This window comes from Cordyceps fumosorosea (assembly GCF_001636725.1).
Source record: "Cordyceps fumosorosea ARSEF 2679 chromosome Unknown scaffold_2, whole genome shotgun sequence".
NCBI classification, from domain to species: domain Eukaryota; kingdom Fungi; phylum Ascomycota; class Sordariomycetes; order Hypocreales; family Cordycipitaceae; genus Cordyceps; species Cordyceps fumosorosea.
In genome coordinates, this window is record NW_017387302.1 from 57,848 (window position 1) to 74,641 (window position 16,794).

General features: G+C 54.9%; 7 protein-coding genes across 7 annotated transcripts; 6 read left to right on the plus strand and 1 right to left on the minus strand.

The window, feature by feature from the left end:
- Positions 1 to 170: 170 nt before the first annotated feature.
- ISF_01177 (hypothetical protein) lies at positions 171 to 770 on the plus strand (the record flags this gene model as incomplete). Its single annotated transcript, XM_018844784.1, has 2 exons — positions 171 to 417; positions 511 to 770. The coding sequence occupies 2 exons, from the start codon at positions 171 to 173 to the stop codon at positions 768 to 770; spliced, it is 507 nt and encodes a 168-aa protein (XP_018707550.1).
- A 550-nt stretch (positions 771 to 1,320) lies between these two features.
- ISF_01178 (c-14 sterol reductase) lies at positions 1,321 to 2,897 on the plus strand (the record flags this gene model as incomplete). Its single annotated transcript, XM_018844785.1, has 3 exons — positions 1,321 to 1,367; positions 1,429 to 1,736; positions 1,798 to 2,897. The coding sequence occupies 3 exons, from the start codon at positions 1,321 to 1,323 to the stop codon at positions 2,895 to 2,897; spliced, it is 1,455 nt and encodes a 484-aa protein (XP_018707551.1).
- An 826-nt stretch (positions 2,898 to 3,723) lies between these two features.
- On the plus strand, positions 3,724 to 5,031 carry ISF_01179 (arrestin; the record flags this gene model as incomplete). The annotated part of the gene is made up of 1 exon (XM_018844786.1): positions 3,724 to 5,031. The coding sequence occupies one exon, from the start codon at positions 3,724 to 3,726 to the stop codon at positions 5,029 to 5,031; it is 1,308 nt and encodes a 435-aa protein (XP_018707552.1).
- Positions 5,032 to 8,200: 3,169 nt separating this feature from the next.
- ISF_01180 (hypothetical protein) lies at positions 8,201 to 9,442 on the plus strand (the record flags this gene model as incomplete). Its single annotated transcript, XM_018844787.1, has 1 exon — positions 8,201 to 9,442. One exon carries the CDS (start codon positions 8,201 to 8,203, stop codon positions 9,440 to 9,442), a length of 1,242 nt encoding a protein of 413 aa, XP_018707553.1.
- An 847-nt stretch (positions 9,443 to 10,289) lies between these two features.
- On the plus strand, positions 10,290 to 11,413 carry ISF_01181 (hypothetical protein; the record flags this gene model as incomplete). Its single annotated transcript, XM_018844788.1, has 3 exons — positions 10,290 to 10,352; positions 10,411 to 10,617; positions 10,715 to 11,413. The coding sequence occupies 3 exons, from the start codon at positions 10,290 to 10,292 to the stop codon at positions 11,411 to 11,413; spliced, it is 969 nt and encodes a 322-aa protein (XP_018707554.1).
- Positions 11,414 to 12,559: 1,146 nt separating this feature from the next.
- On the plus strand, positions 12,560 to 13,013 carry ISF_01182 (hypothetical protein; the record flags this gene model as incomplete). The annotated part of the gene is made up of 2 exons (XM_018844789.1): positions 12,560 to 12,586; positions 12,648 to 13,013. The coding sequence occupies 2 exons, from the start codon at positions 12,560 to 12,562 to the stop codon at positions 13,011 to 13,013; spliced, it is 393 nt and encodes a 130-aa protein (XP_018707555.1).
- Positions 13,014 to 13,574: 561 nt separating this feature from the next.
- On the minus strand, positions 13,575 to 16,061 carry ISF_01183 (RING-9 protein; the record flags this gene model as incomplete). Its single annotated transcript, XM_018844790.1, has 2 exons — positions 13,575 to 13,893; positions 13,951 to 16,061. 2 exons carry the CDS (start codon positions 16,059 to 16,061, stop codon positions 13,575 to 13,577), a joined length of 2,430 nt encoding a protein of 809 aa, XP_018707556.1.
- Between the last annotated feature and the right edge of the window lie 733 nt (positions 16,062 to 16,794).

Consider the following 16,794-nt stretch of genomic DNA (forward strand, 5'->3'; position numbering starts at 1 on the left):
GGACATGAGAGCTGAGGTCCTGGCTTACTAGCACATCCAAAACAGTTTTAACCAGCCGGCCGCCACTCCCCTCAGCGAGCGTTTCTGGCCCCGTAGTAATCGTACAAGTGTATACAAACCTTGCTGTCGAATCTCGATATACTGCCTCGTCGTTAGCGAAACAATTCAACATGCGATTCTCGACTCTCTCCGCTGTCATCATGGCCAATGCCATGGGCGCGCTCGCCATCGAGTCCCTCTCCGAGTCGGTCAAGGACTTCCCCCAGTGCTCCTATTCGGCCTTCAAGAACGCCCTCAGCAAGGAGGGCTGCGATGTCAAGAATATTGGAGCCGGGACGTTTGACTGCCTTTGCAAGCACCTGCAAAGCATCGTCGTGACCATGGTCACGTCCAAACTCGACGCCAACTGCCAGGCCAGTACGTCTCTCTCTCTCTCTCTCTCTCTCTCTCTCTTGCCCGACCCTAGCGTGACAATGCTGAACCATTGACCGTGCTAACCTCATCGTGTAGACTGGAGCCAGGCTTTGACTGGAGTGTGCGCGCAGTGGGAGCTGGCTAGCACGACTGCTACCGACTTCCCGGAGGCCACCAAGGCTCTCGCGTCTGAGCTCGGCGCGGCTGGTGCTGTTGCTACCAGCACCGGATCTGCTGCCAGCAGCGGCTCAACCGCAGGCGCGGCTTCGACGTCGTCATCCAAGGGACCTGCTGCCGCCGCAACTCCTGTGATGGGTCTTCTTGGTGCGGCTGCCCTGGCGGGTATGTTGGTGTAAAGCAATAATCTAGCGAAAGGGAATGTAATGAAAAGCGACGAGTAATAAATATTGATAGCATGAGGTTGGCTGTTCCGTTAGTTATGTGATTGGATGTTGTTCGACTAGCTTTCGCCGGTGTATGAGGCAATCAAGTCAACGTCGTTTGTCGTTTGAATTGGAGAAGGAAAGAAAAACGTCTCGTATCCGCAGGAAATGTCTTTCGTACTCGCACTCTGTGCATTTAAAAAACGGGTCCAGCTATTCAAGTAGGCTTGAGTCGCGTCTCCACCGCCGACGCGACCGGAAATCTCCAAGCCGGATGACCTGAGCTGCGCCGTACATGCACGGCACAGCCACATCAAAATCTTGCAACTAGATCGAGCACGCAAGGAGATCCGATACGCGTATAGCCAAGATTCGGGGCGGCTCCGTACAACCTCATCGACTCTGAACTAGTTGGAGTTTGCTTATATATATTCCTCCTCTCGTGCTTCTCCCTCCCAAGGCTTCCCAGCACATAACCAAGTAGACCACGCCAGTCGTCTAAAAAGGGGCAACACCATCAACCATGGCTCCCAACAACCCGAAAAAAATCGACTATGAATTCGGCGGCCCGTAAGTTGGAAATTCACAAGCAAAGCAACAAGAAAATACAAAATACTAACGCCCTGGCAAGGCTGGGTGCTGCCGCCATCGTCTTTGGCCTGCCCGTCCTCGTGTATGCCTTCTTCTTCGCTTGCAACGACGTGTCCGGTTGCCCTGCGCCCGGCCTCTTCAGCCCCCGCGACCTCACCTGGGACGCGCTCAAGGCACAGATTCCTTGGCCCGAGGATGGCCTGGCCGGCTTCGTCAGCCTCGAGGCCGCAGGCTGGACGTTGGCTTACTACCTCCTGAGTCTGGTGCTCTTCCGCGTGCTGCCATCGCAAAAGGTTCTCGGCACGAAGTTGCGCGAGTCCGGCCGCCCGCTGGATTATAGCTTCAACGGTATGTTCTGTTGTGAGTTTTGTAATTAATGCTACCCTCATGCTGACTGGATATTCTGCAGCCTTCTCCTCCACCCTGGTTCAGGTCGCTGCCTGCGCTGTTGGCACCTACATCTATGGTGCTGACTTTATTGTCTGGCGATGGATTGATGACAATTATCTGCAGCTGCTCACGGCAAGCATTATCTTGTCGTGGTCTATTTCCATCTACGTCTATGTTGCCAGCTTCTCCGTCAAGACTGGCAACAGCCAGCTTCGCGAGCTTGCCAAAGGAGGCCACACCGGGAACCTCATCTACGACTTTTACATTGGCCGCGAGCTTAACCCCCGCGTCACGCTACCTCTTTTTGGCGAAATTGACATTAAGACTTGGCTTGAGATGCGTCCCGGCCTGACCGGGTGGCTGCTCCTCGACCTCGCCTTCATCGCCAAGCAGTACCGCAACTACGGTTACATCTCTGACAGCATGGTCTTCGTGACCGCCATCCAGGGCTACTACGTGCTGGAGGGCCAGTACGCTGAGGCCGGCATCCTCAGCATGATGGACATCATCACCGATGGGCTGGGCTTCATGCTCACCTTTGGCGACATTGTCTGGGTGCCGTTTGTCTACTCGACCCAGTGCCGCTACCTCGCCGTATACCCGACGCACCTAGGCTGGCTGGGAATGGCCGTTCTCAGCAGCGTCTTCGCCATCGGGCTCTACATCTTTCGCGCGTCCAACACGCAAAAGGCCGTCTTCCGCAAGACACCCGACCACCCGAGCGTCGCCAACCTGTCCTACCTGCAAACCAAGCGCGGCACCCGCCTGTTAACGTCGGGCTGGTGGGGGGTCTCGCGCCACATCAACTACTTTGGCGACTGGATGCAGTCACTTCCCTTTAGCCTGGCGGCGGGACTGGCCGGCTACGTGATCCTGCCCTCCGGCGCCATGGCCGCCGCGGACGTCCTGGGCTATAGGATGGCTGATGGTACAGAGGTCGTGCAGAGTGTTGCGAAGGGATGGGGCGTCATCTTTACTGCATTCCACGCCCTGTACTTTGCGGTTCTCTTGATTCACCGCGAGGGTAGAGACGACGCTGCTTGCGCGGAGAAGTACGGAGCAGATTGGGAAAAGTACAAGTCGGTGGTGCGATGGAAGATTCTTCCTGGTGTTTACTAAAAGGACAACACTTAGTGAGGGATTCCCAGCGGCGACGGGGAACGATCGCGGCGGTGTACCAAAACTGACATGACACCATCATACTGAGTTGTTGGGGGCAAAAAACAACTGACAACAAATCTCTGTCAAATCACCTTCTAAAATCCAAATTCAAGCCAGATATACACAAGTTAGTTTGATGTGCCTTTCGGAAGTAGCCGAGTTTTGCGCATAGAAAGATGTGCCGTATCGCTCGTTAAATGAACCAAAAGGGTCATTTTCCTCTTTATTTTAAGACTTTACATATAATAAACTGACACTTTTAACCTGAATTATACACATGCTAGAAGGCACTTTCTTACGGCTGTTGAGGAGGCGAAATAGCGCGTGCTATTTTATTACTACTTATGACTTTGAGGCTCACCAGCTGGCATGTATGTACATACATGCGTACTCGCATCACTTATCGTGATACCGAGCTCCTTCGTCCAAAACGTGCTTGCTAAGCTCCTGCTTGCCAATTCAAATTCCAGTTCACCAGCTTAGAATAAGCATGGCATTCACATACGATATTCAGCATCTGTCTCTGCTAATCTGAAGCCACATGAGTGCCATTGCCCAAGTTGCGTTTAGCTTGATGCGCCAAAGTCGTTCGGCCCACTGCTACCCGTCGGGTGATCTAAACCGAGACAGGGCGATGAATTGCATTCCAGCTGCCGTTTGCTAAAGCTGTAGCAAGTCGGTGTGATCCCCTGTATTTTGTATATAAATGATATAAGGGCATGCCAGTAGGTGTATTTTGAGGACTCTCGGTGAGTATTGAATCTTCCCAACTGCGCAACCACTGATGGCCGGCAATCCATCGACACGACGCTTACGCGAGCCTCGGCAGGCACTGCAAGTGACCATATCCATTGACGACAGCTCTCGCAATGAGCCCCAAGTATACACCACCGGATCCCTCATCTCGGGGCGAGCAATCATCCGCAGCGACATTGACGCATACTGCGAAGATGCAGAGATCCTCCTCCTCGGCCTCGCTGGAACGAGGCTGGAGCTGACGAGACACAAGCCCACACGAGCGTTGTCGCCGTTCTTAAAAATGTACATGATGACCGAGGCCGGTGACGGAGGGATCCTGGAGCTGGAATCGCCCTTTCCCGGGCCTATCGCCGCCGGGGAGACCATCTCGATACCGTTCCGCTTCGTCGTGCCTCAGTACCTCCTCGAGGGCTCGTGTCGCCATCCCTGCGCCAGCCACGCCGTCTGGGAGCGGCACTCCCATCTGCCCCCGACACTCGACGGCGCAAGCGACATAGAGGAGCACGAGTTCCTCGCCCGCGGTCGGATACAATACTACGTCGAGATGCGCCTGCGATGCTACGACGACGACGTCGGCTCCGGCGCCGGGTGCGGCATGTCCAAAGTCGTCGCCGGGAGGCAGGTGGTAACAATCCTCCCCGCGCTCCCGGAGCTGCCCCCCCTGCCGCTGGACTCCGTCGCCCCCGGGTCGTTCCTGCCGAGCAAGTCGGTCGTGGTCCGCAGGAACCTGGTGCAGCGAGCGGGCAGGCTCGCGGTGTCGAGCGCGCAGCCGCCGGCCATGATGCTCGACCCGAGCGGCCGGTCCTCGCCGTGCTCCGTCGTGCGTATGGATCTCGACTTCCGCCCGGGCGACTGCTCAGCCCGGCCGCCGCCGAGCCGGCTGGTCGTGTCCGGCACGGCGCTCGGCACGACGCACCTCTGCGCCGAGCCTTCGGAGCTACTCCCGGAGCTCTCGGGGGAATTCGGCGGCGGCGGCGGCGGAAAAAGTCCAACGACGGTGCAATATAGCTCTACGTGCGAGCTGTTCCCGCGGACGCCGCTGAAGCCGGCCTGGCGCTGGAGCCAAGACCCTACGGATGGTGGTGGTGGTGGTGGTGGTGGTTGTTATCGAGCACAGCTAGAGATGCCGCTCTTGTTGCCGGCGTGTCAGCGGAAGCCGATCCTGCCGACGTTTTATTCCTGTCTAATTTCACAAACGTATATATTGGAGGTCAAGATTTCTCTGGGCTGCGCCACGTCGGATCTCTCACTAACGCTGCCACTGCAAATCGGGGTTTGCAGTACAGACTTTAGCCCATCGCTCACACCGGCCACTCTGGATTCAAGATACTAGATACCTTCATTCTAATTTTAATTTGAAAATCCATCTATTAAATTTCAATGCACGTGGCATGTTGCCATAATCTGGGCATCAATCAATGCATCGCTAATCGGGCAGGTGCTCCTACCCGCCGAGTCCTTCGGCTATGCGCTCCAGCTGAGCCACTGACACCATAAAACCATTAAAAGTTCCATCAACCATTTCAGCTCTTCCTCCGTATATCATTAGAGGCCTTACACATGCCTAGTCATCTTTGCTGTAGCTTTCCATGCACTCCTTCAGTCACAAGCCTGCCTGGTCTGTTTAACAGGAAGACAGGCCAACACCTTCTCAGCGGCCCGACCCGTCCCCCTTACCAACAAAACTGAGAACTGAGCGTGATGCGTTGCCCGAAACACTTTTGGGGGCAACAAGGCTCACTCACCGGAGCAATGCCCGAACGACAGGGGAAAAGGGCTGCTTGGGCGCGGTCCAACAGAAACGAGGCCAGCAGTTTTTGATGGGCGGCACGACGGACACTCACAGCCAATGCCATTTGGTGGGTAAGGATTGTTATTGGCTGTTTCGTACCTGTGTTGGGCACCACGTCGGTGTGCGAGGCGTTCATTCATGCACATCGCGAGGCGTCAGCTCAGCCATGTCACATGAGGAGAAGCGGCGCACCCTTTGTTGCCACTCTTGAAAACTCGACTGATAGGCTACGGGATGGCATTTTGCTACCCACAATGAGAAGCTTGGCTATGTAAGGGAACCAAGAGAAAGGGGCTCGCATTGGTCGCCTTTTTTATCAATTTTGAACCCAGCCAAGGTCGTGGCGCCTTCCTGCAACCGATTCGAAGGCCTGCAGGCTCACAACCAATTGTTAAACGTATTCCAAAACCTCCAAAGTAATATGGTTTGGCGCTGAACATACGCAGTACTGCCGAGAGTGGTTGGCGAGTGATGCAATGGGCTTGAACATGAATGTGGCAAGGCAAATGCCTACATCGCGGCCAACATTAGAACCAAGACGTATTTCTTCTGTCCAGTAAAAGAAAAATTGACGAGAAGCTACGGGCTACTATGTAGCAATACATGGCCATTATTGAAACTCACGACCAGATTATGGTGATGACTGGGTGCGACACAGCTCACATAGGTTTTTGTGGTGAACAACTTGGCAGAAGGCGCACGTTCCGGCACAACCATTACTCCGTATTGGGCAGGGGAAATGCAACCAAGACATGGTGTAGATAAATTTCCATTCACAAGAGAAACAAAAAAGTGGTGGCTGAAACAAGGAGCAAACAAACTATGCGCATCCCAAGCTACCGGCCGAGGGTCCTGTGCCATCTCTCCGGATCTTTCAACATAGGTCCGCCTCCATGATGGATGGAGCGAGGGACATCCATCAATTGAGAGTGGGAGGAATGAGAAATAACCAACCAAAAACAGGCACAGGTATTTTGGCTGACCGTGAGTTGCATTGGGTGGTGAGACACAGTTAAATATGTCGGTGCTACGCGGCAAAGCCTGCAAGTTGGAAGCGAATGAGGAATGGGCAGCCAAGTTGGACCTTGATAATTGGAAGGGGATCAAGTAGGGACACGAGGCTTGGCCATGTACTGTGCCAATGTAGGATGTAAAGGGCATATCCTCAATCCCCCAAGCTGAAGCACGCGAAACAGTGCAGCTGTCATGCTATCGTTGGGCCGATACATAATAGTTAACTGATTTGCGGTTTGCACGTCTGTACGTACATAAGTTACTGCAACGCCAAATGGATGGCAACCTGCAACGGCGAGTCATTCATCTGTACTATGTACGCAGTGTAACTAATATTTAGTTGATCCAAGACCGGTGTGCCGAGTAGGCTAGTTGGAGGAGGTGTTCTTGTTGGCCTAGAGTCGGCGACCCGGGGCATAACGCCCGCCATCACATCTAGACCGACCTCCACGATAACTCACTCCTTCAGGTCGAGAGTAGACGGCCAACTTGCTCCTCCCGCATTGACAACTTGCATCGACAGCGCCACTTAACTAACAGAGGCAACCCGGCTCGGTCCCTCCCTTCCCTTCCCGCTTCTTTTCTGCTGGTCGAGTCGCCGACTGGCCAAGGTCCCCCCCCTCCCCCGGTCCCCTGCTGCTCTAACTAGCTAGCCAGACGCGTGTTTACTGAAGGCGTTATTATCCACTTGGATCACCACCCTGTCAAAAATGTCAACATCGTCTCACGGGAGCGACCGCGGGCGGGTGGGCGAGCGGGCGGCGGGAAGCCCGGCTCTGCTTGCGATGGCTTCAAACATCCTGGGGACGAGTCTGCGACGCATGCATAGGCAGGCAAGCAGGGCAAGCATAGTCCCTTTGGACACGTACCCCGCCTACCCCCATCCTGGAGCCCTGTGGCAAAGAGGATATGATGATATAGAGTGTAGGGGGGTGGCCGTGACCCCCGATTGTACCAGTGCGTGTGCGTGCGTGTGCGTGCGTGCGTGTGTGTGTGTGTGTGTGTATGTGTGTGTGTGTGTGTGTGTGTGACGAACAAGGGTGCTTATTAGTCTGTATCCCTTGTCTCTGATGGAGATCCCTTGTCAGATGCCACTGACGCGCTCGTGAGCCATTACCATCACATCGCATCGGTATCGAGGCATCGGACATGCGGTGTTGCTCAGCTTTTTCCATTCTGTTGCTTCGTCGCACAGTGTCAGCCCTTTTGGCGTTGTTGTACCGATTGCTGCAGCCGTGTCAAGAGGCCACATTTATGCCTGCCTCGCTTTCGCTACCAACTTGCTTGTTAATTTACTGCCTACTACACGCCCATCCCGTCCATATATATGTGCACCATGCCCTCGTGCCCTGCCCGGCTTGACCGCATCTCTCTCGTGTGCACTAACCCAACAAGGCCATGACTTCCTTCCGTCGTCGGTGTGCAGTCTTCACCGGGGTTCCGAAATCTTAACTCTCACATATCATAAAAAAAAGCACAAAATCAAGGACAAAGAAAACGCCCGCTCACTACCCCGGAGGGAACCTGGTAGGGCCCCGGCCGCCGCTCTACCGGTGTGAGGCTAGCTTTATTGCAACCATCGTCAAGAGACCCCAGCTCGCTACTACTACTACAAGCTTGCAATCTTGTCCATCCCTTTCGTCAAAGGCAGAAAAGGGCGGAAAGAACACGAACATCGCTTGGCGAGCGCAAAAGAATGTTGGAGGAGACACCCCCTTCCGGAGACACTGACATTGTCTCCCCGGCTTTAACAGCGGCAACCATTGGCTGCGACACTTCATCCAAGGAGGCGCCAATAGCCTGGAAATCATCGGTTGCGAGGAACTTCAAACGCTTGCCGGCCGAGCTGCGTCTAAAGATATGGCGGTGCGCGGCCGAGCCGCGTGTCGTCATCCTCGACGACGTCCTCCGCAGGCCGAAGGCGTATCCTCTGCCCTCAGTCGCCCAGGTCAGCCGCGAGGCACGGCACGAGTCTCGTGACGGCTACGAGGCCGTCGGTCCGTGCCGCTCCTCCCACGTCCACTTTGGCCGAGACATCTTCGTCTGCGACGCGAGCATCACCGAGACCACCTCGAATCAGCCCCTGGAAGCACTCGCCACGCGAGTCGAGCGGCTTGCTTTTTGGGACTGCTTCCCGGACGACAACCGTGTGGAGCTGCCCTACTTTTACTCGACGTACCTCGCGGCGAGCCAGGCGGCGGCGGCCAGCGCCGCGCGGATATCATCGGGCTCTACACCATCGTCCTCGACGGCTGGGATCGGCGTACCATCCCCCGGACCGAGGCTGCCGGCCGTCGACTTCGACAAGCTCTGGTTTCCGAATCTACGAGACCTGTGGATCGTCAAGGTCGGCGGCGTGGACAGGGCGTGGCTGATTGACGCAGACCTGGGGGAGCAAGAGGCGGCGGCAGCGGCCGCGCCTCCTAAAAACACATCCGCGACCGGCCGCGCGACGTTACATTATCCCGTGCCGCTGTCTCAGCATCCACACTGTCACCGGACCGCTCGCAAGTTTCGCTACTGGGTGCAGCATAACGTGGTGGAGATGGCGCCCCTCAGCCTGGACGATCCGGACACTCGTCTCGTGCTGCGCGAGGGGCGGTGCGGCAAGCCAGACTGCCAGGAGCTCAACCGCGGACGCTCGGTTCTGCTCTCCAAGGTCACTTTCATGGAGGGCGAGTATCGACCGTCGCAGGGGTGGCTGCGCATCGCGCCGTGGGACGGGTGCGACACAACCAGCGCCGATGCCGACGGGAGTCGCATCACCGACAGGGATGCGGTGGGCGAGGGCAGCGGCATCAAGTCCAAAGACGGCTCTCGCGACTCGATGCGGTGGGTAGTAGTCGAGAGGATCCTTACGTTTTCCCTCCGGTGGGAATCATCAGATGATACAGACGAGGGCTCACGCCGACACATTGGGTCTCGCACCCATGGGTAGCAGACACATCAGGACCAGTCTGCCTAATCTTTATTTTTTTTTTCGCCTTTTAGCTGGGCCTCTTTGAATGGGTGTGAAGATCCACTTCAAATGAAATAAATGAAAGGAAAGAAGGTGCTGTGATGAATGATTGGCATGGACGCGACGCCACGCGGAAGATACACCGCAAGATTGAGGTAATGAATGCTCGGCTGCGAGTATTTGCCTTTAGCTCGATGAAGAGCATGGCAAGAATAAACAGAAGGTAAAACCAGACTTGCAAAAGTACGCTAGATATGATCATGAGCAGAATTAAGACGGGAAAAGAGAAGCAGTTCTTCATACGCATCATTCCATATTCCCGTCTTGGTAACTGTCCTCTCAACCCCTCCCTCTCAGGTTCGTCGGCGCAAGGCTGGCTCGTTCACGGCTGCCTTGAGCAAAAAAAGGCTAGTTTAAAAATCATGAAGAATGACGATTCGAAAATCATGTTAACTTTATAGAACTTAAGCGCGTTTTTCGTGATAGCCTATGCGCGAATCTGCGCCGTCAAAGCCTAATAGGCTAGATGGGATGGATGGTTGGGAACTCTGTGTTGGCCTTGTCTCAAACCTTTCTGTTGGGACAGATTTCTCCTTCTTTTGTATTTTCTCCCTTTTAATATATTCTGAAGACTTACTATCCCGTGCCACAACCCTGACATCTGCGAAAACGAAGACTGGGCACGTATTGGCCCCAGCCCGCGAGCAGCTTCGGGCATTTACAGCAATCAGTGACCCGAGGCAACTTGTTGAGAAAAACATTTTCCTCAATATTTCCACTTTCCGCCGTCGACTGATCAATGTCACCGCGCAAAGACAAGACAGCCATGCCTCAAAACGTTCCACCGCCCAGCCCCCCGCCGTCCGACCGCTGCGACACCCCCGAAGTCGTCCCCGCAAGGTGCTTCTTGCGAGAAGCAGCTACAAGGATCCTCATGCTTCGCCCAGCTCCCCACGCACATTCATGCTCTGATCGTCGAGCACTGCGCCTCGGTCGAAGAGGCAGCGCGTGAGGAGGAGGAGGAGGAGGAGGAGGAGGAGGAGGAGTGCGCGGCAGAATCGCCGCAGCTCTTTGAGGGCTTCTCGAAGCTCCCCACCGCGGTGCAGACGAGGATCGTTCACTTTTGCATGCCGTCCGGCAAGTTCCGATATCTGGTACGTCTCAATACGACAAATGAGTGCTCCGACTCGACGCTCTTGCGATGCCCGCCGCCTGCCGCGCAAGCGAGCTGGCTATTCTAAGTACTTCAAGGATCAGCGGAAGCTGACCTCTGTCGGCGCAGAAGGGACTAAGAGCAAGAATAACACGCTCTCATACTTTAACTTTTCCATTGACAAGCCCATCATCGACATAAGCCGTTCCCTGATCTCTCTGAGCACAGCGCCGTACCAGGTACATCACAACAGCGGTCAACGACCGGGGCCTCTGCCGCCGCACGTCGACGAGACCTGGGCTCACACCAAGGCGGAAACAGAAATCAGGTCACTGCCCGCTCCCTTCTTTGCCAGTCTGCCGCCCCTCCAAACGTACTGGCTCGTCATCGGCGACCACGGCGTCGCCGCAGCCGCGGCCGGCGAGCCGGAGTGCCGATGCGTCTTCTCTCCCATGATCAAGTGCCTGTCCGTGTCCACCATCACCGCCAAGCGCCACGTGTTCCGCTACCATGTCGCGCCGGGCCGGGTGGCGTGCGCGGAGATGGGCGGCCGCGACGGCGACTCTGAGGAGTTGGACGGGATCCTCGCGGCGTGCGGCGAGGCGAAGTACCCCGAGTTTGCCGCCCGCGTCACATTTCTCCGCGGCGGCGAGGACAAGCTTCTGGATACGTCAGATGGGCTTGAGTGGTGGGACCTCCCCGCTTGGGGACTGCTGAACTTCAAGTACGACAAGTTGAAGGAGAGATTGGACTGGGGACTGGTGATGGACGTCTTGAAGCAGCAAGTGTCAAACTAGAATAATACGACAAGTGTATGCAAGGTGTACTGGAGGGGGTTGAATTTGGGTATGGAGTTAGGAGTTTTGATAATTGAATAACATGTCCAAGCTTTGCACTACGTGAACTGACCAATCTTCTGCTGTCGCTGACGGTAAAATCATCTTCTGCACCTTTACTGTCTCTCACTCACTCATCCGTAGGTTACAGGATGAGCTTGAAGAATCTTATACTAGCGAGAGACGTAGCTAGGTATTCGCTTGGTGATATCTACTCAATTCATCTGACTAGCCTGTAGGCCACCTGATAAGCCTACCTATGATTTATATCAATGATGTATATAAACACCCGCAGCGGTTAACTAACCGCCCAGCTGCATTATCCAACGAATGGCCACATGGCAGTGGCCGTCGTCCCGAAGCTGCCTTGTCAGCCCTGCTAGTGACCCATGCAGCTTGCCCATGCGTTTATTGACAAATCTTTATTCAGCTGCAGCCTTAATTCCACCACTGTGGGACTGAACTTGCGGATCAAATCCACCGCAAGCTTCTTTCTTAGTTACTCTTCCTCCGCAGTCTCAACGTGCGGTCGGGCGGTCCCGCGGTCGGTCGCTGGTCGACGGTCTTCATTGGCCATGTTACCGCGAAGAGTTGAACCCGTTGGGGCATTTCTAATCAAGTCTCTCCAAAATTTAAATCAAGACGAATTTTTCGGCTTCCTTGGACCTCTGAAGCGGTAACCGCGATCCAGCTTCCCATACGGGTCCATGCTGAGCCAAGCCCACGCCACTCATCCACTCCGGTGTTGAAATGAGCTTGGAATGACGTATCAGAGCAGCAAAAGGATCTCTACTCTATGAATTGCCTCCTATATTGTTGTTGTAATATTGGAACTTGCATTTAGCTACTGTATTTCCCCCCTGGAGCGTGGGGATTGCCAAGATGGAGATGCCTAATTGCGGTAACATCCGGCTTATCAGATGACGGCTGATGCGCGCAAAGAATACCGCATCAGTCCACAGGCTGTAGATAAACCTCACGAATTGATGCCTAAATATATGTGTAACCTTATTTTTCTCTTCTATATAAAGGTCATCTATATTCCTCTGTCACTTACACAAGCCACAACACGCTTCTCAACTTGAAACTAAAACTCACTCAATCAAAATGAAGGCTTTTACTTGCAACATCATTGTACGTTCTCTATAGTTCTCTATATTGAAAAGTCATTTCATATTGACTCAGACTGCCACAGGCTCTCCTCGCGCTCGTCACCACCAATGCCGTAGCTGCCCCAGCTACCGTGAGCGACAGCGTCGACCTAGCCGTCGAGACAACTGCGGGCTCGACATCCGAGCTCTCTACCCTCGGTGAGGAGTCTGTTGATGAGGATTACGATGATGACGAGCCATTCAATCTTTCTGAGCTTCTGCCGGAGCTGTTCCCAGAATTGGTCGCCCGCGCCAAGCCCGGCTGCATGGGCGGCACCTGGAGGGCGTGTCACGACTGGACCGTGAGACAGTGCCCGCTGAGGTGCACCGGCCTGCCGAGGCGTCGGCACCCTTGCACGCAGCGATGCATCCGAGGAGCCGACATCCAATGCCAGAAGGCATGCTCTTGAACGAAGAGTCGTTCCCGAAAGGCAAGGAAGGTGATGACCCGGACAAGGACGCAAAGCAGACAATACAGTCGAGCGGATACCGGAGGTAGCCATCACCTCATGAGAAAGTACATAGACGAGAACGAACGAAAACAATGAGTTGGTTGAGCTTCAAATAGATGTCAATGCATCCCCATTCTCAGTATGATGGTGGCAATTTCTTCCAGGACTTCACGTTCCATTAGCTAGTAAACATGTTTCGATAGATAGTCGAGTTCAAGGACAGTTGGCCATTAATCTCTTTGCTACTTATCCCTTACTAGTAATTCCGAAACAAGACTCGCCGAGGGGGGATGTACGAGATGCGTGTTTTGAGGTATACCTACCTCACTCTAGACACTTTAGCAAAATAGGACTAGATGATAACATAGAACGCCCAAAGTATCAACAATGCCAAAGTACGCCGAAGCTCCATCGCAGAAATTAACAAAAAATAGAACAAGTGGACGCGGTAAAAGAACAGTGTATCCTTCGGGGTTCACAGAGGGGGACGATGTGTGATTGTATCGGCTGCGCGCTGAGCTAGGGGTCGGGATTTTGTCGACGAGGGGCCGGAGATGGTGATCTTGACGGCACGCGCTGCCAACCATTACTTAGGCTTTGAGAGAAGGCGCCAAACCAGCCATCGCCACGAGAGGAGCTCTGGCCATTTCGCGAGGTCGATTGGTTGACGCCCTGCTCAACATCGGATGTTAAGCTCGAAGAGGCGGCGGCATCGTCGTCGCTGTCCTCACGGTATGGCTCGTATCGCGGCATGGAACGGGATGAATGGGCCAGAGAGCGGACAACGTCGCCTTTGCAGATGGGACAGGTGCGGCGCCGAGTTGTGAGCCAAGGGGTACTGCGATCTTGTGTTAGTGGCGGTTTCGTAAGAAGATAGGTAGATAGTTGGACTCACATGCACTCGGCGTGAAATTCGTGACCACAAGGAAGACTCATCACGCGACTGACGCCGTCTACATACTCCTCCAGACAAACGACACACTCGACCTGCCGCCCCATGTACTTGCGCCATTCAGCAGAGAAGCCGCTGGATCCCTTTTCATGCTCGTTTCCAGTGCGGTTTCGGGACCCGCTTGAGGCAGTCGGGATGGACGCACTGGGGACGGTGAGATTTTCACTTTCGGGAACGCCAGTAGTCGTGCGTGAGCGAGGTCTGGGCCGCGACGGGCTATGCTGAAGCAAGGGGGTGGTGGGCGATGAGTTGGAAGGCGAGGACGTCTGTGGCGAGAGACTCGGTGTAGCTGCTACGGTGTGATAGGTGCGCACCGGTAAGCGCTCGACGACAGATTTCGGGGCGCGCCAGCGTCGGCGACGAATGCGCGCTCGCAAGATCAACAACGCGTAAACGACGCTGAGGGTGACGAGGGGGCTGACGACAAGAACGAGCAAAGTGTCGAAGAAGGGGCTCGTGCCGCTGTTTGGCGTGATTGTTACCCAGAGGCCGTGATGAGGTTCGGGGGTTGGTTCACCGTGTTTCGGAGGCTCGCCTTTCCCATCGTCCACTTCAGCTGCCGGAATCTCGCTGCCCTCATCTGGTTCATCTTCACCAAACATCTTTGTGAAGAGGCCACGACCCTTGCCAGACTTTTCCGGCGGGTCTGCATCAGCATTTGATGATGAATCTTTGACCGAAGGCTTGCTGGTATGTTTGCCTTCTGCCTTTCGGGAATCAGAGAGGGCAGTATTGGATTTCTCGCCCGAGCGCGACTTGTCAACCAGATCTGGATCACGCCAGTCCTGGACCCCAATGCGAAATTCGTCTCCCACTGCCTTGGTTGGCTTGTGCGGCTGCTTTTTATTGCTCTTGATGTTGTCCGAAATTTTCTTGTCATTTTCGTTGTCCCATTCATCAACTATCACCCACTCTAGTTTACCAAGACCAGCTGGAGAGTCGGTGGTAGCACGGCGCGAGCTCGCTCCGAGGCCAAGCAGGCGGGAAAGCCAGCTTCGGTCATCCTTGGTTTCAGGTGCGGGCCCCTTGGTAGCACGGCTGGACAGCCTGCTCGACGTTACGGCCGATTTCGCCTTGATTTGAGCAGCCGATTTCGTCTTCTCTGTGGTCTTCTTCGTGGGAGACTTCACGCCCTTCTGGACCTTTAATACCGGATTTCCGCCTTCGTCAATGCTATCCTCGATGAAGCTGCCGGGCTGTGTGAGAGAGGATAGGAGTTGAGCGGTGGTTCGCGCGGTGAACACGGACGGAATGGTGACATTTTCCGCATCCTCGCCTCTGGCAAACATGTTTACGAGCGGACCGCCTCGCTGGTTATCGCCAACAATGACAGCAATAGCGCCTCTGCGCTGTGCCCACATGACCTTTTCCAAGAACCCGCAGCCTCCACGCATCAACAGCACTACTTTACCCTCGATTTCTGCAGATTCTTGCATAGACTGAATATCGGCGTGGGATGATGCTGAAGCGTCCCGTCGGGCGAGGGAGCTGCGGACTGTCTCGTGAAGATAGTTGTCGGTGCCGTCATCGACAGCCCGCGGATATTTAGGCGTACGGTTGTCTGATTCGATTTCTTCGGGGGTACTGTGACTGCCCTTCTTAGTTGCACCGGGTTTGCTTTCGGCAGGCGAGTGATGCGACACCACTGATTTTATGGAGGACTTGAGCATTGCTTGGGGGCTGGCGCCACCCTCCCAGCCAGGTATATCGCTGCAGCCAAGCTCGCCATGAGACTCGAGGCTGTCCTCAGCAAATCCGCTGCCAACCCAGAGCTGTCCACTCAGCCCATGGGCTGCCAGCTGCGGGCCGAATGCGGCAGGGCGCGCAGCAAACGACGTGCTGTTGTCATCCGTCAAGCTGATGGCGGCATTGGGCTGGAAGAGGGAGAAGGGAGGGTTGTAGTAGACGAGTCCTAGAATGGACTTGTGAGAACTTCCGGGTTTCGGACGAACGACATTTGAGGATCGGGTAGCGGCAACGAATACGGCTCGAAAGAGGACGAAGAGGGTAGCGGTAAAGAAGATCGCGAGAATAACAATTCGCGTGGTTCGCATCTTGTCGTTCGCACCTTGAACGGGGTGTATCGGAGGGTTCAAGGAGGTCGAGGAATGCGGCAAGCTGACGAGGTGACACCTGAGTCACCTCTCGCGGCCAGCAAGGGCAGCTGTGCGTGGTTGGCTCTTTTACATCGGCATACGCCGATTGACGCTGGAAAGGTAGATGAAGGGAGCTGATGTGATGGGGGAGGCAGCCAACAACTAAGAATGAGAGGTAGGTAAGTCGGTAGCGCGAAAACTCTGCCGTAGTTTCAGAGGGGCAATCGCTCAGCGCGCAGGGTGATGCAACGGGGATGGAAGGCGAATTAACGGGAGCAAAAGCACGAAGGGAGGAGTGGCAGAGAATCAGGAGGAGATGAAATACACAACGGCGGAGAACGAGCAGCGACGATATCATGGGACTGCGTTAGTCTACCTGGTGCAGCAGGCCTGGGCCAGCCAGTGGCGTGAGGACGCTGTCAATGGGGCCCCGTCCTGTTCCGGGGCTTAGCAGCTCCTCAGGAGGTCAGGCTCGAGTATCTGCGCCTAAAATGCGCTGGCGTCCACAGAAAGACAGGCCATCGTGACCCACCGAAGCAAAGCAAAGGACTTGAGAGGACCCCTGGAACAAGGGCGTGGGCCTCATGACGTCGACCACGGGCTGGCTATGCTAAAGTTTAGGGCAAAGTTGCAACGACAACTGCTTGAACACTAAAACAAAACTCTTCTGGAATGCGTTTCTATCGATCGT